General features: G+C 52.1%; 1 protein-coding gene across 2 annotated transcripts in view; it reads right to left on the bottom strand.

Moving 5' to 3' along the window:
- The window catches only part of Mllt1 (MLLT1 super elongation complex subunit), a 59165-nt gene that overhangs the window by 8065 nt on the left and 25084 nt on the right, over positions 1 to 26016 (bottom strand). Inside the window, exons 4-6 of one of the 2 annotated variants that reach the window (XM_046443954.2) lie at positions 10724 to 10867; positions 7273 to 7398; positions 3026 to 3580 (exon numbers count right to left, since the gene is read on the bottom strand). In XM_046443954.2, coding sequence (XP_046299910.1) covers positions 3026 to 3580; positions 7273 to 7398; positions 10724 to 10867 — 825 coding nt within the window. The remainder of the gene's footprint in view (positions 1 to 3025; positions 3581 to 7272; positions 7399 to 10723; positions 10868 to 26016) is intronic. The other variant, XM_058579180.1, reaches the window with a different exon arrangement.

The raw sequence follows: 26016 nt of genomic DNA, 5'->3' as shown, positions 1-26016 counted from the left end.
GCGGCACCAGGAAGGCACTAGGTTTTGTGTTGGCTTGGTGATCCAGAGTGCAATCAGGCTGCCTGGGGAGGGCACACCTCCTGAACTCTGTGTGCTCCAGGGTTTGCTGCAGCCTCTTCTGACCCAACCCAGCCTCTCCAAGCCTGCCACACCAGTGTCCCTATAGGCCCACCTTCCCCAAACTGACAAAGGGTGTTCTCTGGGACCCAGGGAATGGTGTGGCCTCAGGAACCCAGCAGAATAGTTTTCCATTGGCCACCGTTCATTGTAGGAACACTTGGGGGAAGTCCAACAGACCAGTTGGGTTCCCCCACAAAACCTGGTTCCAGGAACGCCCCTCCCAACCCTGGATGGGCCTAGAGCCACATGGATCCTCTTACATGTACACCCTCGTGTCTGTGGGGGCAGAGTAAGTGATGGATAAACAGATGGCCACTGCCTTGGGCCCTGTTCCAACCAGCTGGCTTTTTTACTTGGGCCAAGGCAGCCCCCAGTTTTAAGTCTCAGTTTCCCTATCTGTAAAGGAGCTGTCCTGCCAACCTCTGCTGAGCACATGCAGGTAGGAGCCAATCGTTCTCTGGCCTTTGGGGCAGAGGGAGAGTGTGTGAGCAGGGCTGGGAGCAGGCAGGGCAGCAGGCCGGCGCTGGCCCAGCCCCCTTGCACCCATGCCTGTCTATGGAGTGGTGTTGGGGGCCAGAAGTGGCATCCAGCTCACAGGCTGCTCCAGTCAGTGGGGCCTGAAGAGGCGAGGACCCCAGAGCCCCTGCTCTGGCACTGTGTCCAGCAGAGTCAAGCCAGTGGAGCTCACAGCCATGCTTGCCATCTTTCTCCCACACGAATCCAAGGATAGGAAGAAAAGGAAGTGGAGATGATTTAAAAAGCCTAGAGTTGGTGTGGCTGACAACACTCCGGTAAGCCCAAAGTAGCTGGGCCATGTCAAGTGTCCAGGAGGGGCATGGCCTATCCTCTTCCCTTCAGAGCACAAATGGCCCCGAGTGGACAGGACTGACTGAATCATTCAGTCCTGCCCCAAGAGCCAAGGAGACCTCCAAGCAACCGCTAGAGGAACTGGGGAGCTGGGCCTAGGGGCTTGCTCTCAGCAAGCAATCTGTCCCTATGGGCTACCCAGTGGGCTCTATGCAAGCCGAGTACCAGGACAGCGGGGCGAGGGGTGTCGAGGTATGGTGACTCCAACTTTCTGGCAGTGAGGCCACATGCAGCCTCCAGGCAGGGAAGGTCTGAGATAGTCAAGAAGAGGCTATGTAACTGCCATTGGGAGGCTTTTCTTTGCATCTTCTGCCACAGAAGTCTGTGCTCTGCCCAAGCCCTAGGGCTGGGAAACATCAGAAATCACTGGGCACACTGTTGGTGGCCTAGGGGTCAGTCTGCAGGGACCTTGGATGGCTGAGGCACCACTCAGAGGTCACTTGTTACGTGGGCTGCTCACCAGTCAGAAGCCTCAAGTCTCCTGGGGCATCTCTGGCCTTGGGACCATAGTGCTCTCAGGCCACAGGCTCAACATCCAGCTCCCCACAAATGTCTGGTGGTTGCTGACGTCAGTATAGAAACCTAAGGTGAGGCTATTGACCAGGCAAGCCCTATGGAGCTCCAGCCCCCATCTCTTGACATATAAGCTGGGCTTTGGCTGCTTTCGCCTGGAAAGGCCTGGTTGTGGGACTGGATCTCACCCAGCACCAGCTTCCTGACCATTTCCCTGGCATGGGCAGGAAGGGACTGAGACCTGCCCAGAGCTCTGGCTGCTGCACAGGATAGGGAGGAGGACAGAGAAGGCACTTGCAGGGCAGGGAGGGCAGGAAGGGTAGCCCCTGAGGTGGTCCAGGGCCTCTGTGATGCCTGGGATCCTCCCATCCCAGGAGCACTGGTGGGTCACCAGCTGTTGAGAAGCTGGGTGCTCAGTCTTGCCAGCTTGGTGGGTGCCCAAGAAGCAGGGGTGTGTGCCATGACCCACAGGATGGACAGCAATGCCCAGCAGGTGCTGTTATCTCCAGTAAGGTGCTCTTGGAAGCCACACACTCACAAACCCAGCACTGCTAACATAAAGCCCCTCTGACCTCTTCTCCAGGAACCACCTCCCAAGTGCAGCTCCATGCAGCATCCCTGAAGGTAAAGCTCCCGCCTTGGCGTGAGTACCATTTGGAAACCAAAAAGCCACTGGGGCCATGACCTGGGCACATTTTCATTCAGGTATGTCACATGGGGCCTCTGAAGACAAAGCCAATAGTGGAGGCTGATTCAAGATCCAGCCATGAGGCTGAGGGCTGGGCTCTAAGTCCTGTGGCATAATGTCCCTGCTAATGGTCCTTAGAGGGTCTCCTGGACACACTGCTGCCAGACAAGCCCAGCACTTCATAGGGACAGATTGCTTGCTGAGAGCAAGCCAACTACGAGTAGCAGTGTCCCTGCTATGTATTGGTCAGCACAGGTGGGTGGGAAGGGACCAAAACTGGGTGCAGTTCAGTCACCATCACTGAACATCCAGGCAGGGACAGCAAGACTAAAATTCCTGGGGACGCCCAGTTAGCAGAGGGAGTGCATTCCTCACTGGGCTGGCCATGCAGTGGCAGGGAAGGGAGGGTCGGTGAGACATGATTTTCTGCCTAGCTCCAAGGTGACCACCGGGGCCCTGGCCTGTGCAGGGGGTTACAGGAGGATGACAGAACTAAACCAAGGCATATGCTTTACCAGAGCTGCCCACAACCCCATCCAGGATCCACTAACTACCATCTTTATAGAGGCAGCTCTCCTAAGCAGGCCCAACAGCCTGACGGAGGGAAGACTGAGGCCCAAGCTGCGGAGGCTGGACCAGTGACACAGAGAAGGAAGAACTAATAGCCCACCAAGCCCTGGACTTTGGCTCCAGCCTGTTCCTCTGCCAGCATTCCAGCCACGGGCAGCCAGTGAGTGGCCCAGCGCCCCACAACCTGCCCCACGGGTGCCCTTTCCTGGCTGCCCCCAGCTGTGCAGATGCACAGACAAGATGAGGGGTGGAGAAGAGAGCGCTCACCTCTGACTTGAAAGAAGCCTCATCCTCCGAGTTGGACTCCTCCACCTCCAGGGCCTTCTTGGTCTCCCTGGACTCGCTCTCGGCCTTCATCTTCTCTCCTTTGGTACTGCTCTTATCCTTAGGCGGCTTCTTATCCGGGAAAGAGGAAGACGAGGTGCGGGGCGAAGTGCTGGGGGCACTCCGGGACCCCTTGGAGCTGCTCTTCTTCTGCTTTTTGGCACTGGGCTTTGGCGAGTCTGCGGCAGCCGGCCGCTTGCTGGAAGCCTTGGGCAGGACCGGGGGCTGGGGTGCCCCCTTGGGGGACATGCTCTCCAGCTTGGTCTCCTTCAGGGCCATCTTGGGCTCCTTGAATGCAGCCTTGGGAGGCGGGGCCTTCTCTTCCTTGGGCAGCCGGCCCTCACCCAGCTTCCGAGCAGCCTCCTTGGAGCCCTTGGCCTGCTCACGCTCCAGCTCCTTGGAAGAGCTCTTGCTCTCCGAGTCCTTGCGGGGTCGTTCTCTGTGCTCCTTGGTCACCTTATGCGTCTTGGGGGCCTTGCTGCTTTCTTTGTTGGCGTCCTGCAATGCCAAGAGCAGGGAAGGCACAGGGCAGAGACAGACATGGTCAGCCGGCATCTCGGGGCCACCCGGCTCCGCCACCCCCAACCCCTACAAAGTATGATCCACCTGATTGAGACTCAGCTAGAGAAAATCTTCCATAAAGCGAAAAAGTAAGGCAGCAGGTGAGTTTTTTAAATGGAGCTGTCCCTTTAAACTACTGGGAAGTGTCAGCAGGTCCCGGGCGACTGCAGGCTAAGATCCCTTGGAACTGAGCTGACTTCCCTGAGGGATTCAAGAAGAAGAGCACAGTGAGTCAGATGCAAGCAGGGCCACCTTGGCCGCCCCGCCAATGCCTGTAAGCTGCCCCTGGCCCAGGAGGTCCGAGGCTCGCCTGGCGCCAGAGGCTTCAGTGGCCTAGGGAGCAGGCCCTGCCCATCTTCTCTGGCCTGCAGGGCGCATCCTGTGTATTCCCTGTTGGTGGCTCTCGGCCTTCCTCCCGGGGCCCTGTGGGACCCTCTCCTGCAGGTCTCCCAATCCTCAACTCTCCAGCCTTGCTCCCGCCAGTCCTCAATGCATGCCCGGGGCAGAGCCATTTATCTGCTTTAGGCAATAAACACTCATTGAGCACCTGCTGGGTTCCTGGGTACTGCACAGAACAAACAGCATCCAGGTCTCTCAGAATTGAACTGCCTGAGCTGTTCTCCTAAAATAGGGAGGACGTTTCCAGGTCTCTGTCTTGGTTAATTCAAGCATTTAGGCAGGGGACTTGGATTTGGACAGATCAGTGAGATCTATGAAACTCTGGGGACAGAGGTGGAACACAGGCAAAGCTGCCCTGCCCAAGCCCCCAGGGAGCCTGGGCAGGATGTTACTTCTGTTATATCTCAGGGCAAGGGCACAGGCCTGGTAAACGGGGAGCACTCTCAGTCAAGGGGGACACTATGGCCAGTGCCTGTGACTGATAGCATGGCCGGTCACTAGGCTGAGTTCTTTGTATGTCTGTATTTTCCCCATGTTCCTTCCCCAACACAGCCAGTGAAGAAGGCAGAAGCCCCATCTTCCCTATCAACCCTCCATAATCACCCCATATGTCCCAGGATCTTGGATGGGTGCCTTTGTTGTGGGCTGATGCAGGCTCCAGCCCTCAGGTGGAAAGGTGCACGGTGGGCCCCAGAGTTCTCCAGATGAACACTTCTCATAGGTGAAGAGACCAACAGCAGCCAGACCCGAGGGCGGCCCATAGCACCCTTGGAGGCTCCCATGAGTCAGCCAAGAGCATCATGGAGGAGGGAGGTGGGCACACAGAGTAGACAGCTGGCCAGGTAAACACTCTGCCACCTGCTCTCAGAGCCACCTGTGTATCCAGGGACAGACAGAGCTGCCTCCACATCTCTGATCTGTGCAGCGTGCTGTGTCTTCTTGCAAGTCCACAACCCAAACGATGTCAAAGGGTTAGAGACATTTCCTGGAGAAGGGCAGGTCATGTGACTGGGTCCAGCTCTGACATCCCACGGTAGTGGGAAGGGATGCACATACCACAAGCTGCCAGAGCCAGCTGGGACCATGGGCACTCCCAAGGGGCATACCCCTTCGGGCTGGCACATGGAAGGGGACTCCAATACCCACAAGCTGCTAGGGAGGCAAAAAATAAAGGAAGGCACATAAAATCCCCGCCTCTTCTCAAAGAGAGTACATATGCCAGGCCATAGGAGCTGGGCCGGTGTGACAGAAGGAGAGCAAACCTCAGGAGCATGTTGATGGCATCTAAAGTGGCTCCCAATGTGTGCCACCAGGGTCTTCTGAGAGGGAAGAGCCTACACAGGTACCTGTGACCCTGGGTTCTCTGAATTCATGTTGGATTTTGAAAACACGTGAAGGTAGAGATGAAGATCATGTAGCCTCCTTCCCAAAGATGCCCATGACCTCAAAATGGTTAAAACTGACTTTTAGTGAAAGATCAACCGGGCAATTGCCTGACGCCCAATAAGGCACCATGGGAGCCCCTTTGTCTTCAGGTGAGCAGGTCTGGTGTCCAGAGCTCCTCCTAGTGTGAGCCCAGCAGGCGGTCCAAAGGGCTCTTCAGAGGCTCACTCCTGTCCACCTTGCCACCTGGGGGAGAGGAGGCAGTGGGACTACCAGAGACTGATTCAGCCCTAGGAGCAACAACGGGATCGCCAGCAGTACCCTGGCATGGGGAATTCTGATGGGTGAGGCCTAGGGCCCTTCAGCCTCAAGCACGCGGCTGGCCACCTGTCTCCCTAGGCCCAGGTAGCAGAGAACCAATGTGGGGGCAAACAGATGCCCAAATGAAGGGAGAGGCTTCTCATAGGCCTGTGCCTGTAAGGATGGCACACAGATGATGGTTCAGAAGCTGGGACCATGCTGGTAAAACCAGGGCTTCTTGGAGAGTTGTCAATGGAGAAGAGCCCTGGTGGACCCTGTGCTGCATTGGAACACCACACAGAGGCTCTGAGAGGCAGAGGACAGAGCTAGAGTGCCTGCCTATTGCTCTGAGCCCAGCAGACACACCCTTGGGCTGCAGGATCCCAGGGGTCCAGCAAGAGATGTGGCCCTGCCCCCTGGGAAGGCATTTCTTCATAGGGCTTTAGGTGGCCTTTGTAGCATCCACGCATAAGCAATAGCAACTTCTTCCCTTCCTAGATGTCATGGACTTCCAAGAATTGTGGGGTGTCTGGAACAGAAGCTGCTGAGATCCCTACTAGGGAATGGTCTGTCTGGGCCAGAGGGTGGAGGGGAGATTCCCCAGGGCCACATTCCACACTCAAGATGCTGACGAATCTGAGGATTTCCGAGACCTACTGGCCTTGTGGAAAGAGCCAGAGTGACCCTGTCTGGGTGGTGACTGCCCCAGCAGTGCTCATAGGTAAGACGAGAAGACTTCCTAAGAGCTCTACTCATCCCACAGGGGTGCCCCAGGCTCACAGCACCCCACATTAAGTGAAGCAAGAAGAATGCCAAGAAGATAAGTGCACAGTGGAGTGGGTCAGACACATGCCAACCAGCAGCTGCCCTGAGAGCCACACGGAGCTTGGATTCCAAGAAGGCTGAATGGAGCAGGTGGTCGCAGAGGAACACAATGCAGGCTCAAGGGTTTATATGCATTTATAAGCACATCACAATATCATCCAAAGCATTTTATAGCTTGTTCTTCAGGCAGCCTGAGTGCCACCTGCCCACCTGGGCCAAGATAAGATGATAGACATTTCTTCTTCAGAGGATTTCAGCTCAATCACCTACATCATGCCCCCACTGGCCACCCCCACGCAAGCTTTTCTCTGTGGCAAGCCGCTGCTGAGAAGCGAAGCCAGGAACAGCCGAGGGTGGGAACCTCACTCAGGAGACCGGAGAAGGTAGGCAGCCACAGCCTGCAATGGAAACTCTCTGTCCAACAATGGCCTTTGAACTGAGCAGTCATAAGGCCCAGCGCTGGCTCAACAGGGAAAGGAGGGTGCTAGGTAGGGCCTACAGCCTCAAGAGGAACAGGTGAAGGGCCCTTGATGACCTGCCCTATTCCTTGTGATCCTAGGGAAGCGGCAGTGAGCAGCAAGGTGGAGCAGAGAGCTCAAAATGCAAGATGCCAGGGAGAGGCCAGGTGCACAAGGCCCAGCACGGCAGAGGGGGTGCCTGGCTGGGACCTGCCATGGCTGGGCCCAGCGCTCTCACGTGACTGGGCCTTCCACCTCACTAACCTTGGAGCCGTGGGATGGTTTGGTCTTCTTGGGGTCAGAGAAGGCAGAGAGTGGAATTGTGGGTAACATGGGGTAGTCAGGGCTGGGCCTGGACACCGTTTCTGCTCCTTCGGGCATTACCATCACCTAGTGACAAAGAAGAGACAGATGTTATCAATGAGCAAGGGGCGGTGGCAGCTGAAGGCCAAGGAGCTTGGTTTGTGGGGAGGGAAGAGGTGGAGCTAGAGCCACTTTCCCAAAAGAATTGTGGAAGGGCCGGGTGCCAAGGGGAGGGTGAAGCAGGCTCAGTGTGCAGAGCGAAGAGAAGCCTAGGATCCCAGGATGGCTGGGCCCAGCAGGGGTCACTCGGCCCCAGGCACAACGAACAGGAAGGCCAAGCCAAGAAGACTTGCAGAGTGTGCCAAGAAGCCCTGAAGGCGGCTGTGGCCAAAGCCGAGGCTAAGCACTGAGATTCAGAGCCCACAGGCACAGCCAGGAGAGGGAGAAGGCAGGTGGACACCAGGGCAAATGGCCCTACAGCAGTGAGTAGCTTCTGAGGAATCCGCCGGATGCGATGTCAGCAGATCACACATGTCCTAGGGGATGAGTCTTCCTCCCGCCACCTGCAGCAACTGAAGCTGACTTAATCAGAGCCTGCGGCCGCAGGGGTCTACAAAGCTGCCCCATACACAGCTGGGAGGAGGGAAGTGCCATCCTGCCCTTGCTTAGAAGGCTACAGAAGAGGAAGGGCTCAGGTTTTTCCAGGAAAGTTGCTACCTGCCTGGCAGCAACTAGGACACCTGCTGCAGGGCCAGAGTACTTGGGTAGGTCTCCAACACCAACACTACAGGTTTACACGGCGACGGGGCCAGCCACTCAGAGAAAGCCTTCTAGATGGCAGCAAGATGGAACAAAATAAAAGGCACTTTTTAAAAGGCCTTAATTCAGGAGAAGCACCACTAACAAGCTTGAGCACCTGGGATTCCTTACGAGCCAACCCTTTCATCTGCAGACACCACGGGACACTGGGCTCAGAGAGGGCAGTAGAGCCTTGGGGCTATCTCTCCTGTGAGCTGCTCATCAGAGCCCCCTGCCCACAACACTTGGGCATGCTGCCAAGGACACATCTGCCCCCAGCCGTGCCCTACCAGCCCAGTTCCCTGAAAGCATGCCACGTAGGATCCTCTGTGCCTTGGCTGGCAGCTCCACACATGCACAGCTTCACAGAGGACAGAAGCCCGCCCCAATCACAGATGGCTCCTGGAGCTTTGGCTGGCGCACTCCCAGACCTTTTTCCTTCTACTCCTGTGGGAATTCACCTTCCCTCCCTTCAAGTTAACTAGACCAAACCCTCCAAGGAGAGCATTCTCTGCCCTCCGTGTGTCTCTTTGCTAACCAAGATCCTAAGAACAAAGGAGAGGCGCGTGGCTCAGCCGGCTCTGTTATTTCCTCCACAGGGTGCTGCTGCGAGTTCCTGGCTCCCTGACAGAAACACAGGCCCTTGGCCAATGGGCAGAAGACAGGAGACAGCTCTAGGGGTATGGGGCTGGCTCTGACTTGCTAGGCAGTGGGAAGCCCTGCTCCAGTTGCTTCCAAGGACAGCCTGAGTTCCAGATCACCAAGTGAGACCCGGTGAAGAGGGAGTACAGACGGCAGCTTGGCTCCTTCCTCCAGCTCTCCCAGCACCAGCAGCTGCACAGACAGGGCTGGGGCCATTGCTGTGGGGTGGCAAACACTGTCCCTGAGGACACTAAGGAGACTGGAAGGCCTAGCACAGGGGCACAGTTACCTGGTCCTGGAAATCACCTGGGAGGGCCACCGTCCCATAACCAGGCTGCTCCTAAGGCTAGAAAGCGCTGCTCAGCCGTCAGCCCAGGAAGACCAGGAAGTTCCAGACTGGCCAGCCAGCTCCCCTGGGCAGCCCTCTCCAAGACACAGCACCTGGCGGAGACCACTATGTGGGCCTTGGCCCAAGTGCCTCTCTGGGGTCCAGCAGGTGCCTTGGGCCACTTGCTGCATCCAGAATGGCCCTTGGCAGACTGTGCCAGACCTCCTCTCCCCTGCTGGCTCACCTGCTCCTCCCCGCCCTGTTTTTTATGTGTTGAGGTGATGCCCTCAGAGTCTCCACTCTTCAGAGCACAGGAAATGCCTCTTGCAGAGGCAAAGAGGCCTAGGGACGCTGACTACTTCCCATAGAAATGTGACTATGGGCTTTCAGGGGACGCCCACAAATGCATTGTGGAAACACTGTGGAAAATACACAGCCACAAAAAGGTGGTGGACAGCAGAGTGGGGAGGTCTCTGGGACCAGCCCTCCCCACACCTGGTCCCCCTCTGCATAAGCCCTCCTGCATCCTGCAGCCTCCCCAGGCCCTTGCCAGGCAGAGCAGAAACACAAGCAAAGCTGTTACTAGGAACACAGCAGGACTCAGGGCTTCCTCAGCCTTCCTCAGCATTACTTTTATTTAAGAAGAAAAAGTTCCTAAAGACCCAATTGTATAGAACAAGAAGGCAGAAGTTATGCTCAAGCCCAAAGACACACGCGCGCGCGCACACACACACACACACACACACACCAGCCCACAGCCACTTGGAAGTGAGCCTGCCCAACACCACATGCACACCCCACACTCTTCACCACACACACACACACACACACACACACACCATGGGTGCCCCACACAAACACCCCCCCACACACACATGACACATACACATCCTGTAAAAACACCATCAGAACACACCTAGGCAGGCACACACCACAACCCCCCCGACCACACCACATACATTCTATACCATCAACACACCAGACATACTTCCCAACACATGCACACATGTGTGTGGCCCAACCATAGCGTGGAAACAGGGTGGCTGGCATCTCAGCATGCTTGGTGACCCTGGGTCACCAAAAATTGCTTTGATGTCCCATGACCAAGCCTCAGCCTATACTGGCCTCCACAGATGGGGCAGCCAGCAGCCACGTGGCCTGTCCTCCTCCTCAGCCATCAGCACCCTATGCCCTGCCCATCTCCAAAGGCTGTAGAGGCACCTGGAGGACTGTGCTCAGGCCACCAAGTGGAATTCCAAGACAGAAGTGGCAGGCAGTGTGCACTGACAGAGTGCCTCCCGAATGGCCTGGTGCCCAGCAACAGCCCTGCTCCATCAGCTAAAGGGTGGTACAGGCCTGGCCACGCGGACAGACCGGCCTTGCACCCAGCTTCACACCACATGCAGGAAGATGCCAATTACCCACAGCCACCCAGGAGACACCGGGACAGCCGGTGCCTCAACTCCTCATCTACAGCTGCCAACGCCCAGCACTGGCTGGGGAGCCCCCGGGGCCGTACAGCTGGGCCAGGCAACAGCTGTGTGACGAGTACTCACACAGCCCAGCCCAGGAGCCAGCAGAGCACCCTGGGCAGGCACGGCAGCTACTGGGCCAGACAGGTGGCCCGCAGCAGGTCACACTCACCCCGCCAGCCATCAGGAGCTTGTACCGGAACTCGGTGGTGGGGTTGTTGAAGGTGAGCTTCTCGCAGCGCAGGTGGTTCACAGGTGGGTTGCCCTCCAGGTTCAGGAACAGGTCGTAGGTGAAGCACACCTTCCTCGGCTCCTCCTTGAACAAAGGAAACAAGGAAGTCCGTGTGAGGGGCGGGTGGCAGGCTGTGGCTGCAGGACAGGGACGGCTGCCAGCTGCCAGCCCTGCTTGCTCCTTCATCCAGTTCTGTTTGTCTTGCCCCCAGATCCTCCTCTGCTGCTTCTCCTCTTCCATCACTCAAATAAGCTAACTTACCACTCAGTGGACAGAGCAAAGGAGGCCTCAGGAAACAACAGTCATCAGTCACAGTGTTCCCTGGCACTTACAAGAAATGCTGCTGTTGCATGCAGCCTCACGAGAACAAGCTCCCTTCAGCCTCTCTGTGTGGCTGGCAAATGGGGAAACTGAGATTCAAAAACACACAGCTTGCCAGGGGCAGTGCTGAGGCCTGACCCTAGCCAGGAAGGAGCCCAAGACACAGGCTACAGCCCACAGCAACTGGTGGGCACAGGTTAGTAAAGAGGAGTGTGAGAACTCTCTGGTTCCCAGGAGGCTTTGTCCACACCACCCTGCACTGGCCACCCAAAAGGATGGGAACATGATTCTGGCATCACCCCCGGCATGGAATAGTACCCAGCGTGAAGCAGGCTCTCAACAGACTTGTGAATGAAGAGTTCACGAGAGGCATCCATGAAGAAGGGACAGACCGAGGGATCTGACGCCAACAAAAAAAGATGAGGGGGTTCCTGGGAAGGAAGCTCTTTCAGTAGCCCTGGCGCAGCCTGGGGATGGCTTTTCCACAAACATGACAGAACAAGTCATTTTCCTGCTCTTTTTCTCAAGTCCCACCCCACCCCACCCCAAATTACAAAACCTTAAGGCCCCACAAAACCTAGATCTGTCCCTGCTGCAAAGACATCTGACTGGTTAGAAAAATGGGTGACTGGGGAGTGTGGGAGAAGCTGTGAGGCCAGGTGGGGAATCCCTTTACCAGCCACCCCTCAGCATCCATGCAGGATCAGCTCCAGCACCAGCACGGAAACCAGAGTTCATGGAGATTCAAGCCCCTCATAAAAGATGGTCCAGTGACGGCATGGAACCTACGCACACCCTCCCCTATGCTTTACATCCTCTCTAGATGACTTCTGCTACCCAATGCATGCCATGTAAAATTATGTGTAAGTAGATGCTACACTATATTGTTTAGGAATAATAACAAGGAAAAAAGTCTGTACATGTTCACTACAGACCCAAGTTTTATTTTTTTCTGAGTATTCCCAGGTCTGTAGATGCAGAATCTGCAGGTGCAGAACCCAAGGATTCAGAACCTGCAGATATGGAAGGGTGAGCAGTGGGTATGCCTGTACTGTGAACAAGGGTGCCAAGAAACACTTCAACAGGGACAAAACAGTCTCTTCAACAAATGGTGCTCAGATCATCACTGTGTATCCACAAGCAAAAGAATGAAACTGGATCCTTATCTCACACCATATATAAAAAAATAACTAAAAAATGGACCAGAGACCTAAATCTAAGAGCTAAAACTCTCAAAAGGAAAACAGGGTACAAACAATGACGCTGAATAAGGCAATTTTTCTTACACATGACACCAAAAGCACAGGCAACAAACAATAAAAAAGACAAATTAAAGTTCATCAAAATTAAAAATTTTGTGTTACAAAGAACACTATTCAAGAGGATGAAAAGAACCCACAGCCGGGCATGGTGGCACACACCTGTAATCCTAGCAACTTGAGAGGCTGAAGCAGGGGGATCACAAGTTTGAGACAAGTCTCAGCAACTCAGTGAAACCCTAAGCAACTTATCGAGGCCCTATTTCAAAATAAGAAATAAAAAGGGCTGGGGACATGACTCAGTGGTAAAGCACCTCTGAGCTAAATCCCCAGCACACACACAAAAAAAGAGAATCAAGAGAATGGAAGAACATATTTGTAAATCATTAATCTGATAAGGGCTCAATGTTCAGAATATGTTAAAAAAAAAATCTTACAACTCAATAATAAGAAGACAACACAGTTTAAAAATGGACAAAGAATGTGAACAGATATTTCTCCAAAGATACACAAATGACCAATGAGCCCATGAAAAGAAGTGCATCAGGAATCATTAGCAAAATGCAAATCGAAACACAATGAAATACTACTTCATACCCACTAGGACAGCTAAAACACACAGGACACCAGGAAAAATGAGTGCATTGCTGGTGGGAATGTGAAATGGTGCTGCCACTTTGGATAAACGGTCTGGCAGGTCCTCAAATGCCAAGTATGAAGTAATCAGGGACCCAGACCATCTAGGTATACAAGCAAGAGAAATGAAAACAGTGTAGTCACACAAACATGTGCACACCTATGTCCACAGCAGCAATACTCTCCCTACACCAAAAAAGAAATGACCCAAATGGCCATCAAAAAAGATGAAAGGATGAACTGTGGTTCCTTCACACCAGGGGGCATTTTCAGCCTTAAAAGGGAACCAAGCACTGACATGCACCACATGCATGTCCCTTGAAAACCGTGTGCCTAGGAAAGAAGCCAGACACAGGAGAGCACATAGACTGACTCCGTTTACATGACACGTCCAGCGTAAGCAAGTCTAGCAAGACAGAGGGCATCATGGTTGCCAGAGGCTCAGGGAGCAGGCACATAGGAAATGAATGCTAATGAGGACCAGGTTTCCTTTTGGGGTGACAGAAATACTCTGGAATTTAAAAACTGCGATGATTACACACTGTGAATATATTAAACTCAAAGATTGCAGACACTTTAAAGGAATTATTTTTTTATGGGGCATGAGCTTCATCCCAGTCTATTAAAATACTGTACAACACAGAGAAAAATTTCTGGGCACAGGGGAAGAATGTTGCGTTCAGGAAGTCCAAGGAGACTTTCCGGCTGTCAGTTGAAGGCAAACTCATCCCAGCAGCTTCTGGGTCCTTCTTCCATTCAGCCTCTTCCTCTGGCAGCCCAAGCTCACGGGCTCAACCACTTTCTTATGTTGGTGAAAGAGAAGGGGACAGAGACAGGAGCTTGGGCTGCAACCTGGCTGAGTCTCCTAGGCCACTCAGTGGTGGGTGGTTCACAGTTCATGTACACTCTAGCTCTGCAAGCCCTGGGACCAGCAATGCCTGAGTTAGGAATAACTGGCAATGTGCGCATTTCAACCAAGAGGGGAACTGCAGATGACACCATCCTAATGGATGGAAGATAGAAGGAGCCTCCAGGAGCAGTGGGTACAGTGAGGAGGCAGACAAGTGAAGGGCTTTCTCAAGATGACGCTGAGTGAGGCTGACTCTAGCCTGGTCTGGGAAGAGACCCCCTATTTTCAGAAGAGTGGGTTTCAACCCAGCCCAGTCCACACCAAACTTGGAAATGTCCTTCCAAGGACATTTTGGGGTAAGGTAACAGAAGGAAGTTGGCCTAGGGAGGCCCAAAACCAAAACAAAATCACAAGGTTTCTCACTATCTCCCCTCCTGCTGGAATGCAAAAGGGGAGGCAGAGGTGTGGCAGTCTCCACAGGGATGTTGCTGGAGAACCTCAGGCAGGTGAGCACTGGCACCTCCCCACCTCTGGCCCCACAAGAAAACCAGCTGCTGGTTAAGCCCAACACGCACTTGCCATGGGGAGCTGGCTGTGACCCTAGCTAAGAAACCAGAAAGTCACCAAGTCCTTCCTTCCTCTACAAAGGTGGGCAGTACTTTCCCACCATATAGGAACCTCTCCTCTATTCCCTCCAGGCATCCAGCTATGGCACTCCACCATAACCAAATGGATGGCACACTGGGAAATGTATGAAGGGCATGAGGGCTCTTTGGAAGCTAGGACAGGCTTGGAGGAGGGCTGGCATTGGCAAGATCACCAAGAGCAAGACAGCTCCTGGACAGACCAGCAAGGAGTATGCAGGGCCTAATGAAGAAAAGAGTGTCACAGGCCACAGAACCCTGATCAGGACCCCAAGAGTCCCATATGGTTGGGGCTGAAAGGGGAAGTTGAAGGAGGCAGCAGCAGTATCCCCTGGAGGGAAGGACCTCGGCTCTCTGCAGAGAGGGAGCTGTCCCCAGAGGAGCGAGGGCATGAGCTCAGGAAGGACAGTCAGCATCATGTCTTGGAAGTCACACCCCCTGGTCTATGTGCCAAGGACAGGTTACAGGACATCAGTGCCAGGCCAGGGGCTGGCATGACTCTGACAGGCCAGAGTGTGTGTGGCAGCCAGCACTCATCCCACCTTTCCCAGAAAGAACAGCACCAGGTAGACAGAGAGAAGACCAGGCGGTGGAGGCAAGGGAGGCGAGCCATGCGGATATGTTCCAGCAAAGGGAGGGACAGGGAGGGAAGTGGGAGGGCAGGGGCCCCACTGCTGGGCCACTCCTGAGTGAGCAACCAGGGTCTGACTGTCCACTTGGTCAGTTTCACAAACAGAGCGCCAGGTGGGATCTGCCCATGGGAAGATGATGTCCCCAGTCTGGGGACCCAACAGGCAACACAGCTGAATACCCCCAGGTTGCAGAGTCAGCAACAGCCAGACAGTGCCAAACTCTTCTGAACAAGGGACCCAGTTTCTTCAGCCAAGTAACTTGCTGCAAAGGGAAAGAATGGAGGGAGGAAGGAGTAGGGGGAAAAGAACAGATTAAAAGGGTTCTAAGATCACAATGTGGAGTCCTACCAAGATCCTGAACCCAAATGGAAAGAAGCAAACATTTTAAACACTGACTTATTAAGGGATCAAGGAATTGTTAATGATAAACTAAACTAATTAATAACAATTAAAGAAGGGCTTAAGTGCACCCTACTAGACCGTGCACCATCAATAGCAGGCTGGCTCTGCTGTGTCCCTGACACCTAGCCCCCGAGCTAGCTCTCACATCTGATGAACACCCAACCCACATCCATCTAAACATGTCATGGGCTACGGCAGTGTCCTCACAAGTGATGGGGCCTGAGGAGGCAAGGTGTCTCATCTGTGAGTCAGAGTGGGAGGGTGGAGGTCCTGGCAGTGTGGTGCTGCTAGGACATTGTCCACCTCGGTCAGGTAATGATGGTGGAGACTCCACTGTGGCTTCTGAGCACGTAATGTATGCAAACACTTCCACACGCAGGTGTCCTACTGTCACTATTCCACAGATGAAGAAATGAAAAGTGGCAGAGCCAGGCCTAGAGCCCGGGGACAGGCTTCCTTGTGCCCATTCAAGGCAAACCAGAAGGCAGGGATGGCAAGGACCAGCCAGGTAATGTTCTTATGGACCCCTGGAGAACACAGTGGTAGACCAAGCAGGCTGCCACCATGAGCCACTGCACACTAACAGTGGCCAGTGGGACTCCCTCTGGACCAGACCTCAGGCCTGGGCTCAGGATCTGAGGACAGTCACAAAACTGCCCCCCAAAACATGGCCTCCTGAGAGAGGTCAAGACGTGCCAGCACTCTAGGATGGGGGCCAGGCAGCATGCTGAATGAGGAAGGGTGAGGCCAAGGTAGTCAATCAGTGACCCCAGAGGTACTGCCCTTTGTCACTGTAGCTGGACCCCCAACCTGGTCTCCCCTCTAAACAATGGCAGCCACCCACTCCTGAGGCCACAGGTCGTGAGCCAGCATCTCTCCAACCTCAGCAAATGGCCAAGATGCAGCTGAACTGGCCAAACCAGTGCTGGCACCAAAACCCACAGTGCGCACCCGTCCACAGCATCTGGGGCTGGGCTGGGGAACTGATGCATGAGCCTACTAGCCTCCTGAGAAGGTCATGGGGGCCCAAGTGCCAGGATGACCCTGGCAAGGCCCCTGGCCTGTGGCTAGGTGACCACATAAAGTCCGCAATGCTGTGTCCTCCCTGTGAAGGACTCCATATTGGTTCCTCTTCTCAGCTGGCCCTGGGGGCACCCAGACTTGCTCCCCCATGCAGGGTATAAGAGCAGAGAAGCTGGCCTCCTGTGAGGTCTCCCAGTTCCTGAGGCTGGGCTGGCTCCTGGCTACCTCTGCCCTGCCAATGCACGCCTCTGGGCCATCTGAGCTTCCCCGAGAGTTCCGCAGACACTCATGAAGCCTACCAAGACAGCTAAACTTGAATGTGACCACAGCCCCAGACCTAAGTGCCAGCTGGAAGGAAATGCCCAGGAATATCACCACAGTGGCTGACACGCCTCACAACACCCCTATGGGATGAATAATCCAGCTTCTCTGAGAACTCTGTGCAAAGAAAGAGCACACACACACCAGGAAAGCAGGAAAGCCTCCCAAGGCAGCAACTGGGGCGATGAAAGGAGCTTACTCAAGAACAACAAGAATAATATGGGGCTGTGGGTGTGGCTCAGTGGCAGAGCAAGTGCTTGTCATGCGCAAGGCCCTGGGTTCCATCTCTAAGAACTAAAAAATTCAAAAGTAAATGAACACACACAGCAGATGACAGGGGAGACTGTCATTATTGGGTATGTGAAGGGAAACAACTGCTAACTTGTTGATTTCTAGGTATGATATCATTTATGTCTTTTTTTAAAGACTGTTACAGACACCAAATTGTGTACAGATTACAAGATAAGATGATGTCTAGGACCTGCGCCCAAACAATCCTGGGGGTAGCCGTGAGAAAACCTTGCACACAGCTCAGTAACTGCTGACGTTGGATGCAGATGGAGTTGCTCAACTGCTTAGCCATTGTAACTCTATATATTTAAATTTTTCTACATTAAAAAATATTAAGTATATATGCTTGGCTCTGCCCCCAGCCTGCCTTACAGCTCAGCTCTGAATTTTAATTCAGCACCATTTGTGTCCTATTGGCCTGCCTCCATCCTGCTGCTGAATGGAAGGCAGGGCTCAGGGCAAGCCCCTCTACCAACAGGGGTCTTCCAAGGCCACCAGGCAAGTACCTCACTTTCTGCTGTACCACAGGATTTACACAGCACCTGGTTTTAGCCTCATAAACACTGAGACTGACTCACTGTTCTAGCCATCCATCAGGAGAGGACACTGAGACTTACTGCCATTTGAGCATGTGTTGAAGCCACATGGAATCAATAAAGGCAAACACGCTAATCCACGCATCAAAAGCCTCCCACGGGCCCTGCCAGGTCTTTGAACCAAGTTCTCCCAATGCTGGGTTCCTGGGTTCCCTGGCCCAGGCCCACAGCAAATGAAGGGGGCTGTTCTCACTGCAGCAGGAGAAAAGTGTCGGCAGTTCATTAAGAAAGCAAGGGAAGGAACAGAAAAAGAAGTCCAAGAAACAAATGCCACCAAACCTGAAATCCCAGGAGGCAGTATGACCCAGTCATGTAAGCATGTAAACAGAAGGAGGGGCAGTGAGGCACTCCCACAATAGTGAGACATCTGTACGTCCCTCAGTGTAACAGCATCAAAGAACATGAAAAGTTAGATAGATTATGGCTACCTACACTGCAGGGTACACCACCTGGACACCAGAGAGAACAAGGCAGAGTTACACGTGCAGGCTCAGGAAGGTTCAGAGACAGTAAGTTTAAAAATGCAGCGCGCATACAGAGACACACACACACACACATTTGGAAGCACACACAACTGACGGCTTATCGGGATTATTTCAAGGCAGTAAGCTGGAGAAAAGACTGTCATTCCTCCCAACCTCCATATATCACCTTTGAAACCTATCCGAATCATGAACTCCACCATGGAGCTCGCTGCTCTGCTGCCACTTGACAGAACTGATGCTCACAGCAAACAGACAAAGAAGGCAGACCTGAGCCACAGGAGCTCCTCCACGGATTGTGTCACCCTGAGCAGGTTATTCCTTCTGCTTGTGCCTCAGTTTCCCCGCCTGCAAAGTGGAAATAAGGGAACCCACTTCACATACAGGTGCTCAAAATGCTGAGTATTGGCACATACTCCATGGAGAGAGTCCCCCGGGGTGCCAGAAGAGAATGACCTGCAAAACAGTGAGCAAAAAGTCCACTGCAAGACATGCAAAAGAGTCTAGAACCTGGACAGTCCACTGCTGACCTCGTGAGAAAGCAAGCAAACTGAGCAGAGCTGGGAGGGAGTTCGGCTGTGTCTGTTGTACCCTGGACGTGCTCCCAGGCCCAGAAGCAATCAGACACAAGAAGGCAGCAGGGCAACCATGCCATGGCAGAGCACATTTCTGGGAACAGCCAAGCATGCTTAGGCTTGGGGTGGGCTTCAAAATCTGGAGCCCCAACTCATGGTTTCTCCCAGGCTAACTCCAAAGAGGGAAGGAAGAAGCCTGCAATTTACATGCATGTGTAGAAGGGCAATGTGAGAAAGAAACTTGGGCTGGCACCCAGGGAGAGGGGGAGGGGGCCCAGGAAGAGCCCTGGGAAGCCAGCAGCAGCAATGCAGCTAGACTGAGAGCAGCCTGCAGCCCTGAACCTCAGTATCCCTCTCTATAAGAGGCCACCCCACCTGTGCCACAAGACGGCCATAAGACAAGGAGATATAGGCCACAAACATATGGTGGGGAGTCAGCCCCTCTGCCCACAGCTCCTCCCAGGGTGCCCTGGGTTGGTGCTCATGTGCCCCACCCTACTCCCAGGCTGCTTTCAGGCAGAGTACAGCTCAAGGCCTTGTCCATGCTTGGCATGCCTGCTCGTAGCACCTAAGCCCCCTGTGGGCAGCTGCAGCTCAAGGGCCTGCGCCTTGCACTTCCTGTTTTCTGCATGAAGCTGGTGAAGGCTGCCTTCAGGCATGTGCCCAGGTGAATTTCCCACTCCATGTGGTACCCTAGCTTTCTCAAGAGAACCAGGAAGGCACACTGGTGTGGGCAAGCCATGTGCCTGGGAGGGGACCACCACACACAGGGCACACTGCCGGCCCTGCTGTGTCTCCTCTTGTGCACTGCAAGGGCGCCTTGGCCCTTTCAAGGGGTTTTTCTCCCCCCACTCCAGACCCTGCCCTCCTGGAAGTACAGATGCATCCTGGATCCCACCCGGGGGAAGGGAATGATGCAACATGGAAAGACAATCGAGTAGGTCGGCCTGCATTCATGTGGCTTGTCACAACTCAGCAGCCCCCTGACCTTTCTCTGTGTCTGCCACACAATACCCCTTCTGTTCTGGCTCCCTCAGCAACCCAAAGGCAAGCCCTTCCCGCTCAGCAGCATCAACCAGTCAATTGTCCCTGGCAGAGAGCTCTGTGGGCTCAAGGAGGGGCTGCCCGCCTCCTGAACTCTGCAGAGTCCCCAGGAGCCTAGGAGCCTGGGAGCCTGGGAGCCTGGGAAGGGAGCACAGGAGTAGGCGGCTTCCATGCTGCTGATCTAGGGTGATGGTGGAGGGTACACCGGATGAGGAGAACCTGGGTCCCCACTGATGTCACTCTGGACAAGCTCTCTCCAAGGTTCCATTTAAATCAAGGGCAAGAACAAAAGTCTAACAAGCCCTGACCTGAGAAGAGATTTGCATCCATGAGTCTTTGCCATTCCACAAAGGGTGGAGAGAGGTGCAGAGCATCTGATGGCCCTGGCAAGTCACCTACCATACCTCCAAGGCAGCTGCCCACAGCTCCCCAATGCAAGTCAGCTAGGACACGTGGAGAAGAGGCCTCCAAGGGTGCTAGGGCTCTGAAGCAACACAATTTAACTCACTTTAAAAAGCCTTTCTGCATGAAGCCATGCACACCTCCTCATCCATTATGCCAAATGCCCTTCCTGTGCTTCAGAGAACTGTGTTTGAGGAAGGCCACAGAGAGTTCATGACAGTCATGGCTGGCTTTGTGAGAGGAGGGGGTAGAAAAGAGAATATTTAATGTTAGCTACGCTGACCCAAATGAAATTCCTTTACATTTCAATGTTTTCAATGTTGGACTGTCCCTTAAAGTCACTGTGTATGCGTACCATGTCTCTCTTCCTCCCAAATGTGCCCCCAAATCACAGGGATAGCTGGCAGTGAAGGAGACTCAGACTGTGGGAAGGAATCCAGCATCAGAAGCAGGGCAAGGCTGTGCCCACAGGGCTGCGTGGCCCTTGACAGGTGCTATGGGAGTGGCAGCACCCAGGCCAGAGCTCACTTAAGGAACTTGGGCACTTGGGAGGGGGCTGTGCCCTGCATCAGCTGAGAAAGGACAGTCAGTGTCTCTGAACTGGAACAACCTCTTTCCCACCTGCAACTAACTATCTTACCTCTGAGCTTTGTCAAAGTTTCCAAGCTGGAACAAGAAATTAAGTGGCAACCAACTCTCATTTGAAAAAGAAAGCAACAGATTTAAGAGGATTCCCTAGGGATATTCAGTCACAAAAAATGCACTGAAATCCAATGGCTGGTCTTAGCTAACAACTCAAAACACAAGACCCAGCTGTGCTGAAAGTGCACCTGCTGTGACACAAGCAGGTGAAGGGTCGGGTCATGGAGTGACACAGCCCAGAGGCCTCAGGAGCTGCCCCAACCAAAGTAATGAAGGAAGGAGAGGGCACTGGGTAGGCCTCAGGCTTGGGACAGGCAGCAACAACTGGCTCCTTCCCACACATGCCCCTAGAACCAAGCTACATTCCTGGGAACCTCCAGGTCATCCCTGGAGATCCCTCCCTGTGGACACTTCAGCACCCACCTTTTCCGGGCCTGACCCGGCTCTCTAATCAAACCAGGACATAGACAAGTACTTCCTATTTGGCAGCCACTGACTTCCTTCTGGGAAAGACTAAGCCAGCTCTGCTCTATAATGACTGATGCTACAGACTGAGGGATGATGGGAACCTCATGGGATTCTGAAGCCACTGCCACTAGATCTTATGCAAAGAGGCAGATGAACCCAGAGGATTCAGAAGACTCAATCATTTATTGAGGGTCTAGAAGCAAGTATCATCTTGTCACCCCTAGCACAACATACTCCAGGGGTCCTCAGTGTGCACAGCCCTGCCCAGCTCTCCAGCTGTCCACCTCCCTCTGCACCCACACATTTGCATCCCAATCATCCTGGCTTTGCCCTTTATATTAGCTGCTCCTTTGCCCAAAAAGTTTCCTGTCCTCACTGACTCTGTGTCACCTGCAGGCCTCTGCATCAATCTCATCTCCTACAGGAAATTCTTCCCTTTCTACCCAGGTCCCCCAGTGCTTGAAACACCCTAAACTTTGGCCTCATGGAGCTGAGGATACATTCTGATGTTGTTGCTTCCATGAATATGTGGTTCTCCCTTGCCCTTTCAGGCTGTGAACACCAAAAGAAATGGGGCCACAACCCCTCTGGATATCAGGCCCCAGACTTAGTAAACATTTGTTGTGTAAATAAATCAATAAAACTCCAGCAAATAAAGAAGAAAAGCAATTCCTCCTCTTCCTCCTCACTGTAAATTGAGAATTTTTTAAGCCCTCAATTGCAAAGAATACACAATCACTGGAGCTGTTCCCTCAGCCTCCAGGCACAGCAGCTCTGCAGGGACTACCAGGACGGGCTAGAAGAAACCAGTTGGGTCTGGCACAGGGTTTTTAGATACACTACCAGAACACAACCCATGAAAGAAAAAATAACCATAAGTTGACTATCAAAATATAAAACCTGCTCAGCAAGATGTAAGAGAATGAAGAGAAGAGCCACAGACTCGGAAAAAATATTTGTAAATTATATACCACATCAAGAACCTGTACCCAGAGTATATAAACAACTCTTGAAACTCAACAATAAAAAACTAAGTCAATTTTAAGAGAGAAGAAAAAAGGCAAAATTCTGAACAGATATTGCACTGAAGAAACTATCTGAATAGCAAATAAGTCCATAAAAGCCATGGGGGAGAGGCGACTCAGTTAAGGTGCCCAATTCAGGTCCATAGCACCTGGGCAGCCACAATCAAAGACACAGTGAGTGTCCATGAAGTGCACAGCCTGGGCCTCTGATGCCACAGAATGGAAACGGGAGTGGCTACTGTGGATGCCTGGCAGTTAGCCAGCTCAACAAAGCCATCAACAGACCTAGGAATCCCACTGGATTAGAGTGACAATGGGCTGACAAAGCACAACTCTGAATACACTCCACGCAGAACTGTGCATGTGAGATGGAGGAACTGTGTGTCATGGGGACTGTGTCCCAGGAGAGCTGTTTAGAGACCACTATATACCCACTAGAAAGGGACAGATGGGAGGGGGAGGAAGGAGAGGGAGGGAAGGAGAAAATGGCAAAATGGCTGGACAACACCTTGACACGTGACCCAGCAATCCCCATTCCTGGGTATTTACTCAAATAAACTGAAAACTTATGTTGACACCAAAGTTGGTATGCAAGTGTTCATGGCAACTTTATTGATGATTACCCAAATCTGGAAACAACCCGACACCCCTCCCAGGTGAAGGGACAAACTGCAACCCACACTACAACAGAATGCTACTCCGCAAAAGAGAAACAAACTATTCATTCCTGCCACAATTCTGAGGAACTGCAAGTACATTTTGCTAAATGACAGAAACCAGACACAAAGGGCTACATGTTGTCTGATTCTATTTATATGGCAATTGGAAAAGGCAAGCCACAGGGATGAAAAGAGATGTGGGGCTGGGGGCTGGCTTCAAAGGGACAGCGTGTGGTAGTCTAGGGGCAGAACTGTTTTGCATGGAACTGTTGTAGCCGGGCATCGCTCTATACATGTCAAAACCCAAAGTGGATTCCACTGAACACAAACTGAAAAAAATAATAGTTGATAATAACCAGAGCGGGATGGGAGGGGACCCGAGATGGAATGCAGACTCACTGATGAATGCATAGCTGCTACAAATGGATGACAAAACACACTGAGGAAGATTCAGGAAAGAGGTAAAACCTCTGACTAGGCTCTGGGAGGTGAAGACAGAACTGCACACAAACACTGTATTCTGCTTGGTGTCTCTCACAGGAGGCCAGCTAGCAATTTTGAAGCTGTATTCCAGGTTCAGCAGCGTTAAAGAAGTAAATACAGCACAAATAATGAGCCGGTTCCTTCCTTTAGAAACAGCAGTGACCAAGAAGCCACCAGGAAAGGGCAATGAATTCCACAGAGCTGGAGTGCAGCTGGAAACATTGGTATGACCAGGCAGAGTTAAAGAAATAAACACGGATGTCAAGGGGAATTTGTTTATATACAATGCCTTTCCCAGCTGTCCTGCAAGAGGCCCAAACACAGTGACATTCCAGTAGCAATGAGCACACTTAGCTCCCAGAATTTGGCTTTTAAATCCCATTCTCCAATTAAAGGAACTAGGACTTTTCAAAGCCATGACTGGCTCTAGAGCTGGGGTAGGGAAACCCTAGGGGACCCAAATGTACAGAAGCACCCAGAAAACCACAGCAACATGATAAAAAGACTCAGAGCACACATGGACAGAGCTCCCACTGGCCAAGAGGACAGCATTTAGGACAACTCAATAAACAAGAGGACTGGATTATAAGCCACAGAAAAAGCAACTATCCAGTTAGAAATTGAGAAGGAAGATTGAAAACCCTGATATTAAACAACCACTGAGTTAAACAAGAATCACTAGAAAAATTATAAAAATTTGCCTCTTTGGGGTTTTTGCCTTGTTTTTTTGTGGAGCCAGGAACTGAACCTAGAGCCTTGCCCGTGCTAGGCAAGTGCTCTACCAGTGAGCTACAACCAGTGAGCCACAACCAGCCCCAGAAAATACTTTGGGATAAAGAAAACAAAACAATGCACCAAAGCTTACAGAACTCAATACAAGCATTGCTCAGAGGAAGTTCAAAGGTGTGAATGCCTACGTTAAAAAACAATCAGCCACTAACTGTCCACCTTAAAGAACTAGAAAAAGAAGTAAACCCCAAACTAAGCCCAAAGCCAGAAGAGCAGACAAGAACAGAGATAAATAAAACAGAGAACAAGAAACAACAGAGTGAATCAAATTATTTGGTTCTTTGGAGAGATCAACTAAATGGACAAACATTTAGCTAAACTAAGGAAAAAGCAAGAACACACAAATAACCAAAATCAGAAATAAAATTAACAACTACCAAGCTGACAGAAAGTGAAAGAATCTAAGAGGACACTCCAAACAATCATACCGCCACAAATGTGAAAATCTAGAGAAAATGGACATATTCCTACAAATGAATTACCAAAATTGAATCAAGAAGCAGCAGAAATTCCCAACAGATCTATAACAAGAGAATGAATCAGTCATCAAAAACTTCCCTGAAAGTCCAAAACCAGATGGCTTCCCTGTGGACTCCACCAAATATTCAAAGAAGAAAGAGGCCTGCGTTGGAGCTCAGGGCTCAGTGCCCACTGAGCACGTATAAGGCCAGGGCTCCATCCCCAGCTCCAAATAAAAAATAAAAACAAAATGAATAATGACCACCAACGTACTCAACTCTACCAAAAGGAGAAGAGGAGGGAACCCTGCCTAACACATTCTATGAGGTCAGTATGAGGTCAGTATGAGCTCAGCATTACTACCCTGATACTAAAGCACAAAGATGCCACAGGAGAACCACAGACCAATATTCCTTATGAAGAGACACAAAAAATCCTCAAGGAAACACCAGCAAACCAACCTAATAGCACATGAAAAAGACAGTGCATCAAACAAAAAGGGACTGTCCCAGGAATGCAAGGATGGTTCAACATAAAAATCAATCGACATAATTCAGCACATTACTAGCAGGAAAGAAAATACCCACAATTTTCTCAATAGAAGCAGAAAAGGCATTTGAAAGGATTTAACACCTGTTCATGATTTTTTTAAATTTATTTTTTAATTATAGATGGACACAATGCCTTTATATATTTTTACATGGTGCTAAGGATCAAACCCAGTGCCTCACACATGCAAGACCAGCGCTCTACCACTGAGCCACAACCCCAGCCCCACCTGTTCATGATTAAAAAAAAAAAAGTACACAAGGAATAGTCTCATAAAAGAAATGTGTTTGGTCTCTGCCCCCAGTCCTGGCACAGAGCTCCCAAAACCCTTGTGATGGGTATAGGGGGGACAGAAGCAGGTTTGTTGTGGGGAAACCCATAGGTTTGGTGTCAGAAATGTGAGAAGAGAAAAAAAGTGTTGCTGTTGTTTTTCTCTCCTCTTAGAAGGTACTTCCTTAATCCAATAAAGGGCATTTATGGAAAACCCCACACATGACATCACAGTTAACTGTAAGACTGGAGACTCTCACCTAAGGTCAGAAGCCCACCAGGAAGTTCCTCTTACCAGCGCCACTCGACACTGCTGGAAGCCCTGACTAGCGCAAACAGAAACAGAAACAAAAGGCAACCACACTGAAAAGGAAGAGGTAAAACTAGCTCCACTCACAGAGGCATGACTCC

The sequence above is a fragment of the Marmota monax genome, unplaced genomic scaffold (assembly GCF_021218885.2).
Source record: "Marmota monax isolate L192 unplaced genomic scaffold, Marmota_monax_Labrador192_F-V1.1 WCK01_AAM20220418_F8-fsc00102, whole genome shotgun sequence".
Lineage (NCBI taxonomy): Eukaryota > Metazoa > Chordata > Mammalia > Rodentia > Sciuridae > Marmota > Marmota monax.
Note: the sequence above shows the minus strand (reverse complement) of the source record. Positions and strands in the feature narration are given on the sequence as shown.